Here is a 17,959-nt window from a genome sequence, read left to right on the forward strand (position 1 = left end):
TATGACATACGTTATATTAGAGATCACAATATCATACTTATACATGCATGTTCATACTTCCCAGAAGCGGATTCCGTCCAAAAGGGGAAATACCAGGGCGGAGCGAAGCTAAGGTATAGTTTCCAGACAAACGATCATTCACATTTTAGTTCTCTAGCCCCGTAATTCGCTTCTTAAGATGTAGTTGCAAAATCCAGACACAGTCGTTTCAGATGAGCTCATTGACCAACACCCCACCCCCGCCCTGGACCGCCAACTTAGTGAGTTTATCAGAGACTTGGACCAAGCTCTCCGTTTCCCCGCTGGCCCGTGCAGCTGTCAGCGCATCGTGCATGACGCTCACCATCAACCTTAACGTCAGAAGTGCCTTCGAGCGCCACTTTTTAGCATCACTCAGCGAAATTGAATCTGAGCCCATAAAGATCGAGAAGTGATTCTTCCATGCAGTTCATAACCCTTGTTGCATTTCCGACATATGAATACATCACCTCGTCTAACACAAACCCCATCATCACATAGAGGGCAGTGAAGGCTCTCCCAGTCACTGAGGCCGTTCTGAACATCACTTGCAATCGAACTCGATAATTTCCACTAAGAAGCCCTTCCATAAACTCCTCCGTATGCGACGCATCACGAGGAAAGACAACTCCTCGTTGCTTCACTACATCACTTCCAGGGTAAATTAATTTTCTGCCAGAATTTTCAATAATTTCCCATTTTTCTTGCAAAAAATGCCGTTTTTTTCACCAACTGTTTTTATCAAGTTGCCCGAAATTCCAAAGAAATAGCCGATCATTTCAAAAAACGTACCAACTCTTGATACTAAGTTCTCTATGGGCTGTCGCTGTCTACTACGACTCTAGTTTTGGATACACGTATTACTGATTCATCCTGGCATCTGTCACACATACACACGAAATGCTTTTCCCTCAGCATTTGGTCGCGTCTTGCTCCAACACAATCGAAAAACGGCGAAGTAGCAAATCTGACGGAAAAAATGAACTTCAAATCCCCTCTGAATTGGTATTACGCCAAATGATGGCCAAAATAAGACATACTCAGCTGCTCACCAGCTAGCACCGGTCGAACCGTGATCGCTGTCAGCAGAGGACCTTCCAAACCGAATCAGTTGTCGAGACTTCTACTACTATTACGTGTGTGAACAGTTTCGGGACTGTACGTCGATATAGAAACATTAGGCATACAACTGTGATTTAGCAGACTGGCCACTATAAACACGCAAGTGGCTGCTCCGATGCAAGGTAGGCCGCGACGACTGACGGTGTTTTTGAAGGAGTTCAATGCGATACATTCGCTCACTGCAGCCATCTCTCTGATCTGATCACAATGAACTATGCACGCCATTGTTCTTCATCATGATCAAGGCTCATCCAAGACACTACATACGCCATAAGAAGTTCCGTTTCGTTACTGATAATCAACTTAGCCTACTCTTCGCGATCTATCATCTGATTACTCTCCAACCCACTACACGGAATTTGATCCCCGTTCGCCCCTTTAGCGGGGATCTCGTCAATGTACGAGCGTATAATTATCGCGATGAGAAGAACTATTCAAGTTGTCTCTCCAGAGGCTTAACAGATAACACCTATGAATCACTTTCCCGATAGAAAGGTAATTTCATGTGGGACGCTCTGCATGATTCTTGCCATTTCATAACTGTTCCCCACACTGCAGCACTCATGAGCTCGAACGAAACAGTACTGCCAAAAATTATGCATAGGACTAGTTCCAAAATTCCGTCCAAGCTACGGTGCTTTCATCGTCGCATAACCGGAACCTCCATATGCACATTCACTATGCGCGGCGACTTCACGTCATTCAACGTAGACCAACCTCATAAAAACTCACTTCTCTATCACTATGATTCCGTCTGAAGTCCTCAAAAGTTGCGATGAAATCTCGACACAACGCTTCGCTAGGTGCTGCAAACATACACATCCAACCCACTAGCGTGAGCGAGGCCGCAGGGCTTACTTTCCTCCTCGTCATCGAAAACATTCATTACTGCTTTCCATGCCTCGGGCCGGGCAAGCCACTTAGCAGACTGCTCATGGGAGAAGAAATGAGCGAACGAATTAATATCATCCTTTATACCATCAGGCAAGGCTTCTAAGTCGCCACTACTCCGAGGATAAAGAAACTTGAAAAAAAGCCAAAATGGCCGCACATGCTTTTCCATTACTTTACCTGTCGGAGCTTTCTAGCATCTGAAAAGTTCTTCATGATCCACAAGAGGTTGTCCAGCGTACCCGCAACCGCACATTCTCTGAGAGAAAAAAACAGCAACGACTATTGAAAATCGACAACACCACTGACAGTGGTGCTAGCCCTAGAGTAATGCTCCCAAGCTCACCAACAATCATATCATCATAGACTCTCAAAATGATCCTAAATTAGGAGTATAGTTAGTTAATAGGAGTTATTAGGAGTTAATAGGTCGTAGTCAGATTTATCTGTATTAGGATTCCTAATACAGATAGATCTGACTACGTCAACTTCCTCCCGAAGAAACCAGACAAATTAGATTCTACCAAGAAACATATAATCATCATCCTTCATACCTCTCTGGTCGGTAAGCTGTATAACACAATGAATTTGCTTTTATCCAACATGCCCCACCGAGAGTCACTTCGCGAGGCTATTGCATGTGTCTTTCCATTATTCCCCTAAGAGCTATTTCCCTCATCGCCCTCCTCGTCTGCGTCCTACCTGCGTGGTGCTATGATGACCGCTGGTTGCTCTTCCAACAGAATACACCCCTCTGGAATGTCATCCGACGCGTACAAGCCCATCCCACTCACTTCACTGTGACGAACCTACTACCATCACTACTACCCACAAATCTATTTCAATCCACCTCAAAACACTTAGCCACCCTCAACAATTGAGGCCTCAAAGTGGACTTAGTATTTCCAGGAACGGCAGGCAGGAGCTCCTCAAAGCCTCTAGGAACTTCTGCTGCTCCATTGCAAGACGACGATCGACTCTTCTTCTTAGGCATGACGGAAAACTACACTCATTATCCCTCCACTAAACTCAACAGTTCCTATATTAGCAAATAATGACTATGCGCACCATAAAAAATATTCGTGAATTCAGGGGAAAGTCTTCTTAGTCATAATATTGTAGAAATCTTCCGCGCTGATTTCGCCGTCACCATTGCCTAAGTTGAAACCATCCACAAGAACCAACTCCCCCCCATCCTATCACTATCAGCCCTCTCGATCATCTCGCGTAGTTCCTCATCGGTCATAGTCTGCCAAAAGAGCCACCTTATCAAGGACACTTCCTCCCCTATTACCTCTCCGAGCTCCTTAGCAACACGGCGTAGATTCTTGATGGTAATAGTACCTACAGCCCATCCAGATCATGTCACTATAATATCAGAGCCTACCAGTTTTATCGTCATCAAAGAGATTAAATATTCTCATTATTCCCTCGCGGGACTCCTTATCCCCCTAACAATAAACACATACATTTCCCCATACTAGTGCCTTCAGCTCAGTCCAGAGGTTTCCTCACTATAGAAGTTTTCATACGAAAGCAGTGCTGCAAAAAAATGTTCGCTCTCTTCAGCTGAGCTCAATAGCTTCTTCACTAATCATAGGATTTCACATACGACTTGGGAGAATATATACGATAATTGTACTGAAACTAACAAGGATCCTCCAAAATTTCCTCCGAATTTTCATATTCTCACCAACACATGTGGTTAAGCATGTGCATATTTTACCACACTGTACGAAAGTGTACAGAAACCGATGAGACGTTCCTCAATTTTCCTCAGAATTTACACACATGTCACCTACACATGTAGTTAGCCATGTGTATATTTTCCCACTCCGCGCCATACCACACCTTCCTCACCAATTTATTAGTAATACTATCCAGAAACTCCTCGAAATCAACAGCGCCATTACTCTCCCTCTCAAGATCAGCGATCATCTGAGTACATTTTCACACTAATTCTTCCCGAGAAAATTCTACCTGATATATAGTGGGATTCTTAGACTCAAATCCAAGACTCTGCATAGCCGCTTTCAACTCCTTCGGATCGATCGTGCCACTTCCATCAGTGTCGAACAGATTAAAAGCCTCTCGAATCTCATCTATCTCATCCTATACAGAAACATAACACACACCTAAACTCCTACTGCCCACCTCGGTCATCCCTGGCCTCTCATAAGTAGGCTTGCGGCGAGCAGCACCATGAGCAGGACTAGCACGTGCGCGGCTCATTTTCACAGAGTACCAAAATCCTGCCGAAATCTGCACAAGGGTAAAAACCAAAACCATCGATCCCTCTCAGTGAAACGATCAAATAAAGGGCGAATTATGATGCACTTCTAATACACAATCATACAAGAGAATTCTCAGCCGCCCGTAGCTGCCGCCTCGCGTATTGTGAGGAGCTCCTGAGCTTTGTCCATTAATGACAGCGATTGACTCCTTATACAAGCCAGCTCTAGTCGGGATAGTTTGGACACCTACCAAAGACTCCCGACACGCTGAGAAGGATGGTCTTACGTCCAAATTCGCAACATCGGTGTCGAGCATCTTGATACCTTCTCGTATCTTGTGGCGTCTTATATTCAGAATGTCTAGGAAATGTGGTATGACAATAATCACTCGTAATCACCACAATTTCACCTTCCAATAGAACCCGAACCTCCGCTTGAGCCCTCGAACCTCCCAAGGAGTCTTGCGAGCCGCCTCCGACCACCTCCCCTCCGTTCCCATTGCTCTTCAACCAAGGACGCTTATTCAATAGTATCTGCCTCAGCTCATGCACGACCAAACTACATATGCATACGTACATGTGCCAATTCGAGGTAGTGTTCATGTACATCTGTAAACTCATCTACTGGCAACCTGCGCTCTTCCGCCAGCTGCTGTCGTAAATGTGTCGCGTTGAGCCACTCAGGTGCTTCAATCGAACACCTAGTGATTCCAACCGATGAAGCAACTTCTAATATAAATATATTATAAATATTAAAAGCAATACATATATCAATTGAGTTTCATCCGTTTTACGTGAAGTGGCGTAATACTCTGTGGAAAACGCGATTTTCGCCGTGATATACAGTAGCCGTGAAATACATATTTTTCACTATTGTTTTTCATATCACTAGAGTGAAACTCCAATGTGAAAGTTGCTGCTGAATATTACTACTGTTTTTACATACAATCATCATTAAACCATCGTGAACATAGATATTATTCACCATAACATTACATGTATATTACGATGACCCATCGCTGTCACTAACCTCCTCACCGGTTGATCTTCTCTAGATATAAAGCCAACCACAGGGGTACATCAGCAGGCATGTATGGACTGAACGGTCCCACTACTCCTGAGAAGAGCTCCCATCTAGCCCCAAATGTGGTGAAGGAAGCCGACGGTACTATTGTCACCTACTTACAAGCACTCAAGTGACAGTAGCCTTCCTTCCTCACCAGTGAGTCCATCGCCTCAAACTCCTCATTGCCAATCATTGCTGCCCTTCGTACAGTGTCAACATCGCATATTCGAATTTGGTCCATCGTAAGGAGCAACAACACCAACACTACAACACTCCTATCTGCGGGACGAATAGCCCCTCATACAAGCTTCACAGAGGAAGACAACTCTCACCATAAATTGAGATTCCCGACAGATCTTCTGGACTTCAAAACATGTAAAAAATTCGGACTAGACTCAAAAGAGGCCCATCGAGAATCCACCCAAGGCGAGAACAAGTCGAACTCACCTCCTCCATAAACCTGACCAAACTCCCCCGTCCTGTTCGTTACCTCCACTGTAGGATACGCCAAGCGAGTGGTCACCACCTCGTCAACGATTGACAGAGATGTAATTTCCATTCATTTCGGAGTCTCCTATGAGCTACGACAGGAAAAACCAATTTCACACAACAGGACACTACTACTACTACTACTACAGCTTTGTGCAGGTGAGATTATATATCCGAGCCCCGCCTTGAACCTGCGCTATTCGCGTCGGCGTGGTTGCCCAAGAGAATAAAAAAATTCTCCCGTGTGAATTAACATACTTATACACTGTCGCGAATAATAAGGGAGAAACTCTATTAATACCATTGACGAGCGAGCGGAATATGATATGAATAAAATCTCAACAGGAACCGATCCACACCAGCGATGACGCACTGAACGTTCCATAATACTACTATACTAATGAAAGACTATAAAAGGAGGAAAGTGCAGCAGTCAAGCACGTTGGCGTCTATCCATAATCCTCACTACTTTGCTTTTTCTTCCATAGTCATCCGTGAAAATTCATATACGTACCTGACAGCTTGATAAAGAACTTCACCCACTTCATATTCGTTTACGTTCCGAGAGTCTTCGCCCCCATAATATAGTTCCTCCTCGAGATCTTCTCGTTTTGACTGTGAGCGCCGTCATTCCCTTGCCCGATCGGCAACAAAATGGCGGGTTTGCCTCCGCTGACCTCCTCAAAGGTCAACGTGATAGGGATAGACCCGCCCTCTCTGGTGTAGTCGGGCTCGACACCCCATACCTACTCCGATACAGTATTAATTCTACCAGCAACATGGCCACCACTCCAACTGCGGTATTTCAATCTCACAAGCTTGGAATACATTCACGCTCTCCTCAGCTGAGTTCACACAAAAATGAATGAAAAAATTCCCGAAATTTCCTCAAAATCCTCCTTTTACCGCTAACACACTTAGTCAACCTGTGCATATTTTCCAACACTGCAAAACCCATCTATGCGAAATCCAGTCTTTGAACATTAAACGATTTCACAGCGCACTCCACAGAGCACAGACATACATGCCTAAACTCCCTCCTCACCTGTCTAGTGGCAGCAGCTGCAGCACGGTAGTTATAACCATTCAAATCTCCAACCCAAGGCTGATACAACAAAGCCAATTTCCGTTATTCCCGATCATAAAACTCCATTACCTTTCCCGCGTGAATAACATTGACCTTCAGACGGTTTTTACTTCCCAGCTTATCAAAGACTTTCACAACATGTTGTTTCACGCACTCCGACACGTGATTGATCGTCATGTGTGGTACGGTACGGATCGAGAATTTACCTAAAATCTAATAAACCCCTCCAAGCCTCAACCTCATCCTCACCAACGACCGTGCGAGGAATGACCGTTTTCGCGCCCGCCCCCGCGAACGCGCCCTCTATACCATGCAGGGACAAAGTCGGATATCTCGACCGCGCCATCAAGATCGTGGACTTATCCTAAAGGGAAATCATTCTCCTCCACACACTTCCCCACCCACTGCATAATACATGGCTCAGGAGAGGCATGCCGCCAGTATCCTCATTTGCGTAACCAGCGACATCAAAATCACAACGCTCGTATCTATTCGAACCGATATGCACACCATGAAGCCAATTCACGCAACATACCTTTCCTTCTCCTCTTGAGTCAGCTCGTCAACCTCGTCGTATATACCAGGAACCAGTATTTTTCCGGTAGCACTGTCAACTAACGATGCCATAATCTGATCGTAGTGCAGTGTAGGAAAATATGTTGCTGACGAAATGGTAATTTTCAGAAAATTTTCGGAATTTCTTGTTCATTTTCTTACACTTCTACCCAAATTTGTGCGTAACTTCCCATAATTAGTGAGAAAATTCCTAAGCTCAGCTGAGGAAAGCGACCAAGTACTCCAATACCATCAGAAACCCCTAAACAGCATACAGATGAGGTGTAGTCAGCTACCTTCACGAGGTCAGTCATTGGCTCTTGGACGGCTCCACCGTGAGCTCCCGAATGAAGATCCTTCGTGCCTCCACGCACCTAGTTCATACCATAACTTCGCCACATCACACGAGTGAGCAACTACCTCCACAGCAAAGTACACATTACCGCGGATACCCCAGGTGACACACGGACGCTCGAGACCCATCCAGTAGTTATCAGAAATACAAATGCCGTCGACATCGTTGAAGAAGGTCTCGCTCACCGACTGAAAAGTATTAACCGAATTATCCACCACTTACCACACCAACCGAACATCACCTGAAGGCACTCCTCAAGGCCTTCTGAACCCGACTCCTCCATGCCTTCAAACACACACCTACCAAGGAGGTCAAGGAACATCCATTGCAGAAACTACCGCTACTCACTTGAGATTGCAGGGCAACGGTAAGTTAAATTTCCTATGGAATTCCACAAACCACAGCCAACAGAGAACCGGTCCTTTATCGTCTGTTGCACCTCTACCATATCTGATCGAACATGCATGTGAAACAAGACCAACTCCTCCAGCCTCCGCCCCTACAGGTTGCCATCCTTCTCAGTCAGCTCAAACGGTTCCGTATCCCACCCGTCCTCCTTGCTAGCCGGCTGCACGTCTAGATGACCATACACGCACAAGGTAGGGACACCAGGCAAGGTCGACTCGAAAGTGGCGAACAGGGCCGGAGGGCGAACGATACGGCTACCTACTCATTCGAACAGCAGTAACGTATGCGATACGATGAGAGAAGCTCACCATCAGGGAGAGTCTGCAGACCTAGATCAACAGGCTCCGTAACCCCTCCAAGAGATTCACACCATTTAGTCGCCCAAGCTACCGTTTGGAGAACCTAAAAAGAACCTAAATACTCCAGGGCGTAGCGAGATTTCCACCGCTCACCCTAGGGCGTAAAGTAGGGTCGCCAGAGACACTGGGAATAGCAACAGCTTCGGCCAATCTCGATACAAAGACCTGAAGCCAAGTATCATATTACCACGCAGGTTCGATCCCCGGCTGGTACATCTTGGTTTAGGTCGATCCACTCATACATCGCCTTGTATAGGTCCTTACTAGGATCAGCAGTGATGCTCTCATTGGTGTCTCTGAACACTTGGAGTGGTGACACCAGAGGTGACACGGACTCTCACCTGAACCCAAGCTCGCACTCATCAGCCATCGTCTGTACGCTGGCCACTGCATCGCACTCAGCTGAGGTCAAATCTTGCTGCCTGAGGTGTACATCATTCGAACCTCTTTTGAATCTTACACGCTCAACCTAAAGATACTACATCTGAACCGTGAGAGGCCTATACGGGATCGATGGTGACGGCAACAGATTCTGGGGTGTCACCGGATGATAGGGTGAGGAAGCCAGAGTACCTAATACGATCAACTTCACCAACCCGACCAAGACCAACCCCAAGTGCTACTTGAGAATTCTCCGGTAGCCGAAGTAGGAACAGCGGCAACGTCCACCTTGGGTGGGGCGATAGGGGAGTTGGACTCCTCGATATTCAACGAGAACTCTTCTGACATTACTTCAATACAATTGAACCTGGTCACCTTCACCGCGCCACAAAATTCCCCCCAACACAAGACGTCGGCGCTCCAGTGTGAGACCATGCACTGACCAACACGTTCAAGGGTCATGCTATCACCGGGAGCCGATACGGCCTTCACCACCCTAGCCTGCCCGATACTCCCCAAGGCCACCAGCCTCTACAAGGACACCTTCTCCACTGCAGAAAACTCCCCCCCCGTTTACATCCGAACAATCAATAGATGTGACCACTGCAGACTCACCTGCCTGAGTAGTGTATAGTGTGGTACGATAAACCTGCAGGGCGAAGGTGATTCCGAGATGGAGTATATAAAACGTCTGACAGGCTCGAGAGTGGCCAAATCTAATAAGGCAACTTGTCCTCCTTTAGAAGCCGCAACCACTATACGATCGTTAAGGTAGCTAACGCCCTCAACGGTAGATTCAAACGTGATTTCGCGAGGGAGTGGTATCTACACTATTCATAAATCACATCACCAGAGAAAGATCCGTTACCTCCTTCCAGCTCAACCGAGGGTCAAACAGCTTCACTCTGCATTGGCTCGATGCGAACCCTTTAGACCCGCAAACGACATAACCTTCTTACTGATGAGACCCTCAAGAATCCAATACGCTTACTATCACTATCCCTTCCCACAGCACACGACACCAACTGGTCCGCTCCACACGGGGTCGAATGCACTATACAGGCCGACCCAGGCGGTGATCTAAAATCCCATACCTGAGCCCCGCATACCAGAAGCCTCTCGAGAGCTGCCCTCGGCCGACCCTAAATTGGAGATCCTCAGATAGTTGGACCACCGCGAGCGACTCCGGCAAAATCCTGAGAAGTTCACTCGAGGAGGTTACACGTGATAAAGATACCTCACGCGTGTCACCACGTTACGAGATGTCCATATTGTTGATATCTGCCGCGCTGTGCTGATGTCCCAGTAGGTCACTCTGCAGTCCCTACCCCCCGTCACCACCACATTTCGCTGAACCACACAAGAGACCTCCCCAGCGGGTCGGAATTGACCTCACCCGCAGACTGCCCGTAGCCGATGCAACGGAAAGTTCATGTCCATTCAACCTGCTGACTCCAACTAGGAAACCCTCGTCCTCACGAGCCGACCACAACCCGACGCTCCGGTCTGCTGAACAGGTGATCAGATGGCCCTCACCGATAGACACCTGAGATGAAATCTCTATGATGATACTGGACTACCTTACCACTTCGTTGATACCCTCACTGTGGCATTTAAACTGACAATGTTGATGCCATGCACATGTTGTAGTTGGCTTGAAAGCCGACACGAAGCCTTCACTATCTGCCAGTACTAGCCGAGCAAGCGGCGAGGGAGAATCCTCGAGAAAAACCACCGCTGTTACGATACTTTCGGCCTGCGGCACAAAGCGTCGGAAAAAAGGTAATAAAAGTGAACCTACCTCGGCTGGGAGACTGTAGGACTCGGGCTGGTAGCGTTGAGGGAACGATGGAAGGCAAGGGCAACACCTCAGCTGTTGTCGACGATGACGCATTAGAAAGCTATGAATAATAACATACCACCTTTTGGGGTAAAGATTAGGCTCTAACATAAGCTCGTCCTTGAACCTGCTATAGCAGGACTGTTCTATATGCAAGCGGAAAGCATCATAGTTCGGACAATTCCCATCGAACATCCCTGTAGGCACATAGGGAAGTTTCCTTGGACGCTGCCCCCACGTAAAAGCTTGCATGTCGAGGAAATGTAAGAAAGAGTAATAACGCAAGATTTGATTTCCATAGTGCCCATCGTGGAATTCCCCGTGTGGATCTTCATCATGATCAAACACCTGTGGCTGCATGCCTTATTAATAGCATCGACTACTCTGGCGCTCTCCACTAGCAGAAGAGCTTATGTTGACGATGAGGAATCATCTACAGGGTGCTTCGGGACTCTGTGTGGCCTCTTGGGAAGACGGAAGGCCAACGACGAATCAGTGCCGTACGAATCGATCACTGTGAGGAGCAAACCGTCAAAGCCCAAAGTGCCTATCAAGAGGAGAATCCTATCAGTCTTCAAGAGATCCCCAAAGTCCGAGGCCAGACCCGTTCTTAGTCGTTCCACTGAGGCATCATACGATGGTGTTTCGACTGAGGTGAATAGACGATATAGGAACGACATGGAGGAACGACTTAACGCGATGATTGCAGGATGGTGACGACCTTCCATCACATGTATGTTGTTTGATGTCCTTGACAATCTATACATACTGTTGAGGTTTATCAATAAGCATCATAACTAGCTCGGGTGACACCCGAGTGCTTCCATGATGACTAACTCCTAAGAGGCAGCCTGAAATTAACCTCACTTCTGACATCATCAAGAACCCTCCCCTGCCCCTTGATGGTCATAAGAAAAAGGAGATGAAAATGTTCAATTTCACTCCTGGACGAATAAGCTGGTTCTTCCTGACGATGCCTCTGGATCCTATCCATCACAAGAGCATCCTCTGATGACATCATAGCGGCTAGACGGTAACGACGAAGCCGAGGTGACGCAGTATGCTGAGCATTTTAAAATTTGCCCCGGATCATGCAGCTCCTTCGAAATCATTCCACCCTGAGGGCCGCGAGTAAGGAGAGAACTCGCAATCACCTTGTTTATTGACGTTATCACTACTTGCTATGTGTCTTGTTAATGTCAACTATAAACATTGCCCAGGGGTATTGTCGATATGTCGAACAACGTAGATGCAATCTGGGCTGAGATGAAGGAGGAAGGAAAGAGTGCCTCCCAGAGAGCTCAGCGCATCGCGCAAGCATCCGATGGAAGTTTGCCAGTCTTCCGCAAAAAGCGCGAAAAGAAGCCCCAACGGGCGAAAGAATTGAGTCTCTGGACGAGTAGGTCTCATCCTACCGCTCCCCCCTCAACCGTCTTCAGATGGTGGTACTGCAGCTGAGGGCTCAACAGACCGGTTTCTCTACGAGGAGTTCACCACAGATAAAGAAAGTGAAAACCGCGCCATCGATAATCACCGTTCTGATACGGTAAGCAATCGATGGTCATTTGTCATTACTCATTTTTCGTAGAAGAATAATATCACTGAGAGCTTCACTTCAGTACGCGCATACGGCCTGTATCCACCAGAACACCCTCTATATTAGGTCGCCGCACTCACTGACTGGCTGCGTGCATCAGTACCGCTAGTCTTGAGGGCAGCCGAGGAAGTGAAATCATATTCGGAAGCACCTCCTCCTGGTCAAGGCTTGCCTCAAGCGACCGAGCTTGATGAACAGCTCTGTGACAGGCTTCTTAGCCGCTTCAAAAACTCTATCGCACCCGATCTCGCTGATGCAGCCCTTGAGGTTGGTGTTTGTGAATCTCCATTGGGAATTTTCGCACCATGTATAGTTTCTCCTCCGCCCCCTCGTACGCCTTTCACTCAACCCAGACACGTTGGCCAGGGATACCTCAAGACTTGCCGCTTGCGAGGTGAGACATACATCCATGCGTGCAATGCAAAGACCCACAGTTAATCGCTGATTCAAAGCCCATCATCTTAGTTCATAATTCGCCCCCCTTCATTTGCCGCAGCTAGATTGAGGTTATCGTTCGACAATTCATTTAGGTTCTGAAGAACCTCTTGTCAACCTGTGGAGACGCCCACTTTGTCACCGCCCTCCCGTGAGACATCTCCCGTCTCCTCTCTAGACACACCACCAGCAGTGATTCACAGGTACGTTGTGCCTCACATAGTGATTCGTTTGAATTGCGGTGATCTCGATGGGGTCGCTGGAGTGCCGGAGAAGATGAGGCCTTCGCCAGAGCAAAAGCCCCAGCAGATGGCTCACGCAGACGGCAGAGAACTTTGTGAGGAAGTTAGAGAGCGAATCGCCGATTTGGTGAGTTTCTCGTTCGTTACGTCTCGCCCCAAAGTTCGTAGATAATATGCCTGTTGGGACGAGTTTCCGGCAAGCCGACCGTCCTCGTCCAAGTAGGGTTGCGTGTATCGGCCGATGATGCATCTTCACTTCCATCCCTATTCAGTCCATCGATGAGATCGTGAGTCTAGTGAGAGGCCTCATGCTCGACGATTTCGGCAAAATCAAGCTCATAGGCTGCGAGGCCTGTGAGGTCCTCTGCGACGCCCATGCCCCTCTCTTGGTGAGGATTCCCTCGATCATGCCATCACCTCATTCTATCGTCAGTTGCACTTTGGCGAGGCGATGGCTCGAAGCGCCTCATCCTGCCTCACTCACAATCATATGCAGGTATCGCGGCCTCCCAGCTTTGGCCCTCACACTACTCGTACAGGTTCGCATCGCGGGACTAAGAGCAGTGACTGCATGCCTGAAGACGACTACCTGGAAACACTCCTTCGACATTATCGCACATCTTACTGCATGGAGCGATCCCAACCAGGTCTCCTCAGCGATCTGTACTCGTCAATATAAGCATCCCAGGTGCCAGTGAAAGCCTTCTACGAGGGCACTACAAAAGTCAATTACCTCACTATGCTGTGTTTCGACCGCCACATAGCGGTAGACCACGCCGTTGGAGTGTTATGAAATCACACCCAAGCAGGTTCGGCGATTTTTCTACCAAACTCTCGGCCATTGGTTGCTGAACTTGGAAGATTCAATCGACATCGAACCCCATGTACATTCAGATGTCATGATCGATGTCATCTCACAATAGGTCATGCCCTTCTTCCTCACTGGCCTCTTTGATGATGACTACTCCACTAGAGTCCTCGTGTTCGCTCTCATCGAGATGGTTGGGGAAAAATACGAGAGTGAGGAATCGCTACTTCCGGACCAATTCTCGGCTACCGCTTGGACTACATCCTCATATACATAGCTTATAGAGTATAAGTTTATACCCCTTTGGAGAGTTTCAAGAAGGGGCGTACGCTTATATTCTACACTTTTAAATTTGAACCTCTCGCATAACGCATAAGTGTTGCCGCGGCTACGGCTCTGCCTAGTGTGTAATACACACTCTGTCTGCACACAAATGATCAGCTCGAACTGGCATGCATTCGAAATATGATCGTCTTATCAGAAATGAACGAGGTTGATCTGCGAGAGAAGCGTCAGCTTGGCCTAGACGCGGCATGGACATACGATGGCAGGGCTTGTGATGTATGCCCAAGTATCCTTGTTATCGATAGTGGAGGCCTCGGGTCAGATTCCATTCTTACCTTTGATCCACGGCGTCCATCATGAGCTCGCCGCTCGAGCTGCTGTCTTCGATGTGAAAGACTACGACTGGCCGCTCATGGCGGAGCTCGTCACCAGTGATAGAGTTGCAGATATTGCTAAATACGTTACAGCTGGAAAGGTGTGTTCAGCGCTGCTGGGCTCTGCATCCTCGTTGATTTCGATGCCCGTCCCACTGTGCAGAGGCGAATAAGGGAATTTTAAAGGTCTTGATGTATAGCAAGTCTTGACTATCCTGTAGATTCATATGTACCTTCATCACCGTCGCATTCTACTGACGCTTGTATCATTGTAGCCGTCCCGCGATGGAATCATTGTTCGACTGTCCAAATTTGGGGCTTGTGGTTGATGGCGAATGTGCTCAGCCTGTGCCAAGGCCTCGACTTGGCGCGAGATGTTGGGTGAGGACATCAGCGAGGAGGTTCATCCTTGCGACCCTCAATCAAGTGACTGACTTCAAGGAATGTACACTCTCCGGCAGCTTCTCCTGGGTTTGCATATGTCTATTGACAGGTAACGCCTTGAATGCTGCGAGACTTTTGGCTGTATTGGTCGGATTTGTCGAAGAAGGTGAGCTCCAGCTTGTTTAGAACAAGGCTTGTTCAACAAGCTGAAGATAGTTGAGGCAAATACCCTACCCGGGGATCGAACCCGGAATCTCCACCTTAGGAGGGTGGCGCCTTATCCATTGGGCCAGCAGGGCGTTGATATAGCGTGGCGTGCTCCTCGCGCGTTGATGATTCTTCCCTCAGGAGTAACAGAATGGTTAAAACAGATCATTACGGCTGCTCAGAGGGTCTACCTTGGACGTTCAGGAGACGAAGAAAACCGGACCGAGACCATCAGTGTGTAATTTCCAGCGATACGCTGCATCAGCGTTAACGCAGTCCTCCTTGGCAGATTTGACTTAGTCGTCACGATGCTCGGCCGCTATGTTGATCCACAAGCATGGTGGGATCTCCTGTAAGTTGTCCTGAGATATGTCACGACTAGACTTGCCCATAACATGGACCACTTGGCTCAGCTCACCTGATCTCCGTGCCGAATCTCATCTTGAAGACGAATGGCGTTTGACATCGGTGAAAGTATTAAGTCTGCTGCTCGCAGGGGCATTGCAAGTCTACGGTCAGCACTGTTCCCCGGAGGTACGACTCTTTGATATTGTCCACCTCCTTGAACCCCGTACAGAGAAAAGGATAATCTCGTCGCTCATCTCAGGCTCCACCAGTCTCACGGTGTCAGCCACTTTACGAGCACATCATCGCCAGCATCTACACGTCCGATCTTCTCCTATCTCGCGGTGAGACTCCGTGCTCTATCAACCCTTCGTAACAACAGTGGCGATGAATCAGCAGCGAACTGCAATGAGGCGAACTTCCTGGCTCAGTTTCAACATCTCGAGAAGCATTCCTATCTATCCTCCGGACTCTCTCCAGCGCGACCGATTTCGATAACTTCGGGTCTCAACGAATGAAAGTGATTGCGGTAGCCTCTAGTGTCGCCGCACACTCATGTGCCTCAGTTTATAGCCTGTGAGCTGTTGCTCAATGGGCCCCAGGACGAACGAATACCTTCAACGGTCGACTTGGTGCCCGCAGATGCCGATCCGCAGCGAGCCGCCAAGCTTGTCAGGGAGGTGAGGGCACGTTAGTCGGCTAGGCCAGAGTGGAGCTACAGATCGTTGACTGTGACGGAGACACTCCGAAAGAGATCGAATCGTTACTAGGAGATGTTAACTCTGCAGAGATCGACGCAGTGGTCAAGATGATACTACTCGAGGAAGCGTTCGGTCAGTCTCCCACACCCTTGCTTGGCAGTACCACCGCGACATCAGGCAACATTTCCGTGGCACTTGTCTTGAGATCTGTCGTGGTCAACCGTCCTTCCATCGCAGTAGTCCATAGACACTTGGAAGTGATAACCTCACATCCCTCCGCATCCACTCGATAAGATCTTCCTTTACAGAAGATGATAACGAGCCCAGCCGCATCTGCATCAGCACGCCAATTGGCAGTGGCGGTCCTGACGAAAGACATCGCCCTCGGTGTATGCGGTGATGGAGGGGCTCCTTATACGGGCTACTATAAGGTGACACCGGAGGACTCCCACCTCGATGCAGTCTGCTCATCTCCTCCGCTTCACCCAGGCACTCGCAGGAGATGCAGACACGAGGCCGAAGCATCTCCTTGACCTCCTTGCAGCAGCTTACTCACTCAGGAGTGCGTCGTCTGCGACGGTCGACAACGTCCTCCTCGGGTGTCTAATCACTGCAGTAGCTGACCATACTATGGATAAACGGGTGATGGCACACTCGTGCTAATAGTCAGACCTCGATGGCTTCCACAGTTACGCGACATTTGGGAACGTGAGCTTCGAGGAGCCGATCCTTCATTCAAGCAGTTGAAGTGAGTTCTCTGGGTCATCATTCGAGGAGGTAGAAAGGCCCTTCAGATTCATACGAGAATCCGCCAGTAAAGTTGTCGAGCTAGTACGACTACAGACGATCCAAGCAGTGGCTATGACTGTGATGTCGTACCCTATGCAAGGCAGGGATGAGCTTGTTGGCCCATTGCTAGAGGTCGCTACGCGAAATCGAACAACACGAATTTATCTGCAATGTCTGCTGCGAACATGGATGTATTTCGATTAGATAATGGAGTGCCCCCCAGAGCAGTACGGGAAGGTAGCCAAACCTCCTTCGCCAGGCATCTTGATTTACGCTGCGCAAACGGTGAGCTCGTTGACCCTTCTAGGGCGAGATTATCACACATAACGGCAGATAACGTGTCTGTTGACCTCCGCATCCCCCATTGAATTAGTACCGAGAGAGCTGTAGGTTGCGATGAGCTATATAGCATAGAGAAAGCGTTCTCTTCATCACCAGGTACAGTGATGCTTCGAAGCTTTGTTCGGCTGGTAGTGGTCAGTCAGTACCGATGCCAAGGCTAGCCGGCAAGGAGGAGCTTGCTCAACGCATCATAAGGGCCTGTGTCGATGTAATCTCCAACAAGAGGAATCCAGAATCGTTATGAAATCTTGTCATCAGACAATCTGCTTGACTCTCAATGTATCATTCCCGGTTGATCCCAGCCATCCAGAGACTCCCGTGCCTCCTAATGTCGTAGTCATGGATCAAGCTCCAGTCAGTGTGGAGAAAGCCCACCGTCAAAGACCGCAAGTGTCGGGGATTTGCGATGGTGAGTTGTGGCTAGCCCAGCAGACTGAGGCATGAGCTCAGCTCGCGACCTCGTCTCTCTCATATCTCGCCCCGTTTGGGCATTATACGAAGCCCAGTATGGAACCGAGGCCCAGAGAAAGACGAAAGGTAGTAGCACTCGAACTAGGCTGAGACTTCCTGGAGAGCTGACTCGTCATTCTCCACGTAGATGACTGCCGGCCGCCTTATGAGTTGGGGATCAGATGGAACGCTGCCT

General features: G+C 48.4%; 4 protein-coding genes and 1 non-coding gene across 5 annotated transcripts; 1 reads left to right on the forward strand and 4 right to left on the reverse strand.

Moving 5' to 3' along the window:
- Positions 1-1,939: 1,939 nt before the first annotated feature.
- Positions 1,940-3,025, reverse strand: Pmar_PMAR021815 (hypothetical protein; the record flags this gene model as incomplete). Its single annotated transcript, XM_002772447.1, has 4 exons — positions 1,940-2,164; positions 2,212-2,290; positions 2,734-2,840; positions 2,882-3,025. 4 exons carry the CDS (start codon positions 3,023-3,025, stop codon positions 1,940-1,942), a joined length of 555 nt encoding a protein of 184 aa, XP_002772493.1.
- A 94-nt stretch (positions 3,026-3,119) lies between these two features.
- On the reverse strand, positions 3,120-4,263 carry Pmar_PMAR021816 (centrin, putative; the record flags this gene model as incomplete). Its single annotated transcript, XM_002772448.1, has 7 exons — positions 3,120-3,187; positions 3,235-3,280; positions 3,326-3,375; positions 3,419-3,482; positions 3,892-3,969; positions 4,012-4,143; positions 4,186-4,263. The coding sequence occupies 7 exons, from the start codon at positions 4,261-4,263 to the stop codon at positions 3,120-3,122; spliced, it is 516 nt and encodes a 171-aa protein (XP_002772494.1).
- Positions 4,264-6,284: 2,021 nt separating this feature from the next.
- On the reverse strand, positions 6,285-9,320 carry Pmar_PMAR021817 (Cytosolic nonspecific dipeptidase, putative; the record flags this gene model as incomplete). Its single annotated transcript, XM_002772449.1, has 18 exons — positions 9,207-9,320; positions 9,066-9,156; positions 8,925-9,005; positions 8,798-8,879; positions 8,677-8,748; positions 8,533-8,626; positions 8,320-8,482; positions 8,165-8,266; positions 8,058-8,115; positions 7,882-8,004; positions 7,758-7,835; positions 7,442-7,536; positions 7,322-7,394; positions 7,156-7,270; positions 6,976-7,112; positions 6,865-6,924; positions 6,378-6,565; positions 6,285-6,333 (listed from the first exon to the last, which is right to left on the reverse strand). The coding sequence occupies exons 1-18, from the start codon at positions 9,310-9,312 to the stop codon at positions 6,285-6,287; spliced, it is 1,767 nt and encodes a 588-aa protein (XP_002772495.1). The 5' UTR covers positions 9,313-9,320.
- Positions 9,321-12,037: 2,717 nt separating this feature from the next.
- Positions 12,038-15,115, forward strand: Pmar_PMAR021818 (hypothetical protein; the record flags this gene model as incomplete). The annotated part of the gene is made up of 14 exons (XM_002772450.1): positions 12,038-12,203; positions 12,244-12,350; positions 12,468-12,668; positions 12,715-12,795; positions 12,932-12,987; positions 13,040-13,205; positions 13,247-13,297; positions 13,351-13,467; positions 13,512-13,574; positions 14,002-14,098; positions 14,368-14,447; positions 14,494-14,646; positions 14,891-14,990; positions 15,039-15,115. 14 exons carry the CDS (start codon positions 12,038-12,040, stop codon positions 15,113-15,115), a joined length of 1,515 nt encoding a protein of 504 aa, XP_002772496.1.
- A 40-nt stretch (positions 15,116-15,155) lies between these two features.
- On the reverse strand, positions 15,156-15,228 carry Pmar_PMAR021819. Its single transcript has one exon. It is a non-coding gene; the product is annotated as a tRNA-Arg (tRNA).
- Between the last annotated feature and the right edge of the window lie 2,731 nt (positions 15,229-17,959).

This window comes from Perkinsus marinus, assembly GCF_000006405.1.
Source record: "Perkinsus marinus ATCC 50983 genomic scaffold scf_1104296961124, whole genome shotgun sequence".
Classification (NCBI taxonomy): Eukaryota; Perkinsozoa; order Perkinsida; family Perkinsidae; genus Perkinsus; species Perkinsus marinus.